Below are 7091 nucleotides of genomic sequence, written 5' to 3'. Positions count from 1 at the left end.
GGGGAGAGGGGTTAGGTTGGCAGGGAGCTGTTAGCTTTGGTCCTCGGAGGTGCTGGAAGTGGAGCAGGAAGGGTGTAGGCTGAGGGGAAAGAACTCGGGAAGAGCTGTGACAATTATTGAAGGCCTAGAAAACTAAGGGGGGAAAAAAACCCCAATGAATTGGCGTCTAGAGAGGGAACCACCTTGGTGGAAAACTAGGCCTTCAAAAAGTCAAACGTTCTGTTGTGGATAAGAAAAAAGTGCTTATAATTGATAGTAATTAAGTGTTTTTTAGATGTAAGTATAATTAAATACTTAAAGAGGAAGCTTTTTTTTGTTTTGCTGGCTTTTTTTTCCCCCCAGCATTTAAAGATTCTACCCCCTTTCTGTTGTCTCAGTGTTATGCATATTTCAAGTAGCTGGAGAAGAACTTCAAAAAGTCAAACGTTCTGTTGTGGGTAAGAAAAAAGTGCTGCTAATTGATAGTAGTTAAGTGTTTTCTAGATGTAAGTATAATTAAAGAGGAAGCTTTTTGTTTTGCTGGCTTTTTTTCCCCCCAGCATTTAAAGGTTCTACCCCTTTTCTGTTGTCTCAATGTTGTGCATATTTCAGGTAGCTGGAGAAGAGCATAGAAGCTTTATTTTATGCTTTTATTTTTTAATGGAGCTTGAATTTATTAATTGCATGTGTAGCATGTGTTGCTATGTAGAAGACCACCTTTGAGGCTATGGCAAAGCTATTGTTTCTTATCTCAGGAGTCTTGTTTCAGACTTAACAGGTTGATCACCTATTTACTTTGTGTTTTCCTATGTTGGAAGAGTTTTGGATCCCCAAATGAGATGTGATCTTTTTTTTCTACTTGCTCTTTTAGTTCCACCTTTTAAAGGATTTAAACAGGAATCAGGCGTGTTGTTGTTAGGTAATTGTGTGATACTAAGCATAAAATATATGAAGTCTTTGGTTTGGAAGTGTATTTAAAAAGAAGTGAGCTCTTGTTAACCTTGTGCAATAAATCTATGTGAATTTTACAGTAAAACTCAGTAGCAGTTTAGAGACTTGTTAATAATTGTGTTTTAGGTCTCAGTATACCCTTCTTTCCAGCATTGGTGGGTTTTGCTGCTTTGCAGTATGAAAACCTTTTGCTGTGTGTGATATAGGAATGGCTATTGCTGGTCTTGAAACAAATTTTACTATCTTAAAATCTTATTAGAAAAAAAATTGCTTCCCTCTTCATAAAGCTTTTGTCCAATGTAGGATTAGCTACCTCTAAATTAGTCTTATTATCTAACTTCTTAAAGATATCTTCTCTAAAGTCTTCTTAGCTACTGTGGTGAAGTACAGCTCTTCTAGACAGAAAACTCACTCTTGGTTGATAGCTTGAGAATTTAAAGTTAAATCAGTTTTATTTTAGCATTGTTGTGACTTAGGAAGCTATGAAATTTTTCTCTGGTGGGGCATATTAAAGCATTTGTCTCCAGACTTTATTGTTGTTTGACAATGCTGTGGCTGTTTCTCTATGAGGTTTTTATGAGAGGAGGTAGAAAAGAGGTAATGAGCCTGTGTTATACTCAGTACAAAATCCACTGTCAATGGGTTGTAGTTAGTAGGGTGTTGTAGAGGTGTAGTGGTCTGCTCTTCTCTTAAAGCCCTGCTCTTTACACTGAAGCTCTGCATGGAGAAGGAAGGAGACAGGAATGTCATGCCCAAATTCAGGCTGGTTCTTAAAACGTGTCACCAAGAACAAATTGTCTTGGGTACACAAAGTTTTCTTTCAAATATCAGCTGCTGTTCATGTGAGGGTTTTTTCAAGTCTTCTTCCCTCTTTGTGAACAGAACTGATGTGTAATAACACAGTTACTGTTGCTGGTAATATAATAATAAAATATAATAAATATACTGTTGATAGCAATAAAATTAATGGATAGTAGCTGGGAATTAAGAGTTGATCTTCCAGTGAACACTTTCAGGGAAGGCAACAGTGGGAATCTTGTTCTTGTAAAATGTTTTAAGTCTGCAGAGACAATCCATAGACTCTTACAGCCAGATATTTCTTCTTCTGAATGAAACCACCACAGAGAATAGCATAACATTCATATGTAATTTAATTTGGAAGTAAAATGTTAGCAGCCTTCCAGGTAGTAGTAAACTTTATTACTTGATTTTTATAGGTTTTGTATTGAGCATCTTCAAAGTGGAGCACAGGGCTTATTTTCAGGCTTGATTTTTCTCAGAGTTTCTAAATATACTTCTAGATTCATGAAGATGGAGTTCAACTGAAATGTTTTCATAGGTCAAGATGGGAAAGGAGGCTATTTGATTTATAATACTTTATTTAGAGCAGAAAGCATGGGACTGGAAGTTTTGCTTTATGGTGCTGAATGAATTATTCTGCTAGCATTTGGATTTATAGCAGTGATATGGAGATAATATTATCTCTATAAGAGGAGTTCTATTGCCTGCTGAAGCTGCTGAGCAGCCTTCAGCTCCTCATGTCTTCCCAAATACAAACAGCAGAACACTGTAGATATTTTTAAAATGAATTTTCCTTTTGGGTATATTATATATTGGTCTTTTCCAGGTAGCAGAGACATTTCTCTGTGCAATAATAACAAACCTTCATTAGTTGTCTGGGCCTCAGAAGTCAAATATTCTGTGTACCTGGTAGAAAGCTGGGGGAGGATGAAGGAAACAATTATTTTTATGTAGTTCCCATTGCAAGTACTTGCTTGATCTCCCACTTAGAGGTTTTGTCAAGTGGGTTTAGTCTGTGGGTTGTGGTTTTGTTGCAGTGTGACTGTTAGGAAGTCATTAAGTGCCTGAGAAGATTCAGCTACTAAAGACATAGTCCTGTACTTTCAAAGGTCAGTTTGAGTGTTTATTTTACCTACTTCATGTGTAGTTGCTGCTGGACCTTTTAATTTCATCAGAGGGTCAGAGTGGCCAGTGTTTTTGGTGGTAGTTGCTCAGGACATGGAACAGCAAATCTTATAGTGGTGTAAACTTGTTGCTCAGTTTTGAAAATGTCTTGATAATCATGTGCTTGTTTTACAGGTACACCTGGTATTAAAGTTCTCATGCCTGCACTTTCTCCTACAATGGAAGAAGGCAACATTGTGAAATGGTTAAAAAAGGAAGGTGAGACAGCATTTCCTAGGGCTACATTTGCTGTAATTCTTCAGCTATGTAAATCTGTAAGAATAAAATCATTCTTTCTGGTCATAGCCTGGTATTTTGAAGCAGAATGTTTGGTCCATGGTTGCTCTCTTCTTGAACAATACCTGCTTTAAAATTGGTTGGTTCTCAGAACATTTTTCCTTTACTTGTCATAAATGGAAACTTTTGGAAAACATTTTAAAAAAAAATTCCATTAGGCTGTTCCAGGATGTAAGAGTGTATGTGCTGTTTTTAATTCTCATTAAATTATGGGGATTAAATATTATTGATGAGAAAATTTGAAAGCCTGAGACCCTTTGTGGAGTCTGTTTCATTATTCTGCTGTGTTACAAATGAACATAGAAGATAGGGCATTTTAATAGTTGCTATTCAGGGCTGACTTTTTCAAATACCTGATTTATAGTCTTCAATTGAAACTGATGGAATTTGGGTTAGGAAAGTAACTTAAAATGTTTCTAAATGGGGTAGTTTCTCTCTCACTCCCCCAACAACAAAACTCCAAACAAACAAAAACTCCAAACCAAACCAACCACAAAAAAAAAGGGTAATTTTTTTGTGGAATAGTTTTTCTAATTAATTACCCTAATGATATTGGATATTTGAGGTTGTTTTCTGACAACTGAAAAGTGCGCTACTTCTGTTCAAGTGTTGGAGCAGCCATATATAATCTGAGTGTTTTGTCTTCATTTAGGTTGTATGTAACTGAGAAATGATCTGCAGAAGATTTAGCAGTCCCTCTGCTGTCAGGAGACCTTTCTTACTACTCCTCTTCCCCTTTGCCCTCTCTAGTTTAATATTAAAACTGGATTTTGACTGTAGTTTGGGATTCCAGGTAGCAGTTGTCCACTAGTGTAGGATGAATTACAGAGGAAGTAAGAGAAGTATCTTATTCTCAGACATTTTTAGATTTGCTAAAGAGAGAAATGTGTTTGGAGAAAAGAAAATTCCTTAAAGTGTATTCTTGACAGACACAGTTTGGTGAGCTAAACATGTTTTGACTGTTGTGCCTCCATAACCCATTTCCTCTGGCTTCTCTTTGAAGTGTTGATACAGCCTCTTTCATTGCCTTAGTGAAGGACTTGACTTTTTTTATACATTTTGCATCTGTTTTGAGAGGTGACCAGAAGGCTTCCAGTAGTGGACATGACCTTGCTTATAAAAATTCCAGTATGAAGTTCTGCAGAATTTACTAGGAACAATATAACACTCTGTAAAAAGTAGTTGCACAAACATTCTTGAAACTTCAATTAGTTGAGTATCAAGTCCAAGATTGTGCAGAAAGAAATGAACAAACCAAAGCCCTTTTTCTATTAATTAGTTGTCAATAACTGTGAGACATTAAAAATTGCCATTTAGGAGCAGGACTAAACCAGAATGCAGTATATAGTTTTATTTGGCACAGCTGTGACCATAAACAGTTTCTATAGATATTTTTCTTCCCTCTGACAGCCTGGAAAATAAATATGACAACATTAAATGACATGTTTGATAACCTTCTGTCCAGGAAAGTAAATATTTTAAAGCCATTGACAGAAGAAAGCTGATGATTACACAGGAAATGGTTTTTCCCATTGTATAACCAGCAGGGGTCAGTAAAATCCTATTTGGGTAATTTTCCTGCTCTTTGTGTCAATACCATGTTTTCATTTCATGGTTTCACAGGATGGACAGATGATTTCACCACTGAATGCTGAATTTAAGAGCTTTACTATTTCCTTCTCATTGTTCATGCAGTTTCATATTGATTCCTGTGGGGAATAAAGCAATTCTCATTCAAGTGATGGTTTTAAAACCCTGTATTTATTATGTATGAATTTAGTGGTGATGAAAGCTGATAGATTGACAGCCCAGGAGACCAAAATCCTCTTGTTATTGTGGGCAAGAAAGAGAATAGGCAGCAGTGCTGGCAGTTTCCTGGTGCAGTGTAGCTGCTGCCTTCTGAGACATCACTTCCAGGGACTTCAGTCCCCGTGCTCAGTCAGCTTTGATTTGATTTGCAAAGAGTACATCAAGGAATGCAGTGATCCCTTCTTGTGATTTGGATACTTGTCTGGCAGTGATTGACCAGAGCACTCAGCCAGTTGGATGTGATCTAGAGGGAAACTCAGCTTCAGTGGAGATCAGCCTGGCTGTAAGACCTTAATTTAAAAATAAACCAACAAACAAACTCCCAACCTCCCCTCCTGAGATTTTTTTTCATCATATAGAATCTCAGAGAGCTGCCATTCAGGCAACTTCTATTGCAAATACTGCTCTCTCATTAGAAAGTATAAAAGGAAAGATATAGACTCTGCAAAAGTCTTCTTTCCAGCCCTTTCTGTTGGGAATGCTCTTTGGTAATTAACATCAAAGTGGGCATCAACTAGGAGCTCTCACAGATTGTGCAGTCTCTAATGAAAATGACCATGGCTCTTTACTGTGCTTTGGTACTGAAACACAAATGAGATTTTTTTTTTTGAATGCTGCTAGGAAGTATTCTCCTTAAAATGCTGTTTAAACAATTGCCATCCAAACTTACCCCCACTTCTTGGGTGCAGCAGTGGAAGGGAACCAGGTAGTGGAGAAATGGTTTGTCTAGTTCCTGTGCAAGGAAATCTTTAGCTTTTTGGGAACAGGTTAAGAGATGTCATGTGTGGCAAACACATGGATGAAATTGTTTGCTTTGGCTGGCTTGTGCTCTTCTACTCTCCTTCCTACAGCCTGATTGCAGCTGTTAAACTCCTTTTTGCTTCCCTATCTTAGCTGTTTAGGTTACAGAATTTGCCCAACAATTTGATTTCTTAACATCTCTGAAGCAGTTGCCTAATAATCTAATATGTACTACATGAATTAATCATTGAGTGGAATTAATAGGCTGGTTTTGCTGTATTTATTACCAAGTACAGTGTGGCAATCAGATTATTAAATGAAAAAGATAAGGTGCTGCTTTGTGTTTTGAATGTCTTGTCCCTATTTTTCAGTGCTCTGTAAAGAAAGGGTATTTTATTGTAGGCTGAAACATTCAGCTACCTCAAAGCTTTTTTTCCATGTAATTTCAGTTCTAAAGTTGGCCATCTACTTCAAGATGTTGCTGCCTGTGACCATTGCCTTAAAAATGAGAAATTTAGCTAGCTTGCTTTGACTTCTGCCTAGTGATTGATATGGGAGGCTCATTATTTTATTCAGAGCAGTATTAGTGATGGTAAGAAATGTGATTGTATGTGTCCTTCTTGGGAAAACTAATGTAAACATCAGTGATTGGAAGATGTTCATGTTCTGCTGCAGCACTTTGTGTCTCTGAATCTTAGTGGTTTCATTTGGAAATGAAAGATAGAATATGATAAAAAACACTGGGGGATCAACTAGCTATGTAATGCATTAAAGGTGAATGGCTATATTACAGGGATAAAATCTTCCATGGTTAAATAGCTCTGAAAGGAAGTTTAGGATCAGTATTCTTAAGAGCTGTTGTGTTTTGCAGGTGAACCAGTGAGTGCTGGAGATGCCTTGTGTGAAATTGAAACAGACAAAGCAGTGATAACCATGGAATCAAGTGATGATGGCATACTGGCCAAAATACTGGTAAGGATTCTGCCTTTTTGAGTAGGATGATACAACTCCAGACTGTTGTGTTCAGCATATTGCCTCAAACAATAGTTTAGATGGCTAAATTTCTTCCTCTGTGAGTTTTGGAGTGATGCATTTACTTGTGTTTCAATTTCACTGCTGCATTCAAGATACAAAGAATGTGCCATTAATGTTCATATGAAAAGTCTGGGTTTAAATGTCTTGTCCTTGTATTGTGTGAGAACTCAGGAACAGAAAGGGCTGAATTTCAGTTCTCCATGTCAAGAGTCAGTTGTTTTTGGTAAAAAAATTGTCCTTTTGTGTTCTTTGCCTCCTTCCTTATCCATCTTATAAAAACCCAAACCCAACCATAAGTGAAAGGCTGCAAAAAA

The 7091-nt window shown here is 37.1% G+C and overlaps 1 protein-coding gene across 1 annotated transcript in view; it reads left to right on the top strand.

Annotated features, from left to right (window-relative positions):
* Window positions 1-3030: 3030 nt before the first annotated feature.
* Window positions 3031-7091, top strand: part of PDHX (pyruvate dehydrogenase complex, component X) — a gene marked incomplete at its 5' end in the record, with an annotated part of 21834 nt that continues 17773 nt past the window's right edge. Inside the window, 2 exons of the mRNA XM_008945595.1 lie at window positions 3031-3114; window positions 6614-6714. Of these exons, the coding sequence (XP_008943843.1) occupies window positions 3031-3114; window positions 6614-6714 (185 nt within the window). The remainder of the gene's footprint in view (window positions 3115-6613; window positions 6715-7091) is intronic.

Source organism: Merops nubicus, unplaced genomic scaffold, assembly GCF_000691845.1.
Source record: "Merops nubicus isolate BGI_N331 unplaced genomic scaffold, ASM69184v1 scaffold12438, whole genome shotgun sequence".
Lineage (NCBI taxonomy): Eukaryota > Metazoa > Chordata > Aves > Coraciiformes > Meropidae > Merops > Merops nubicus.
This window is presented reverse-complemented; position numbering and strand designations above follow the sequence as displayed.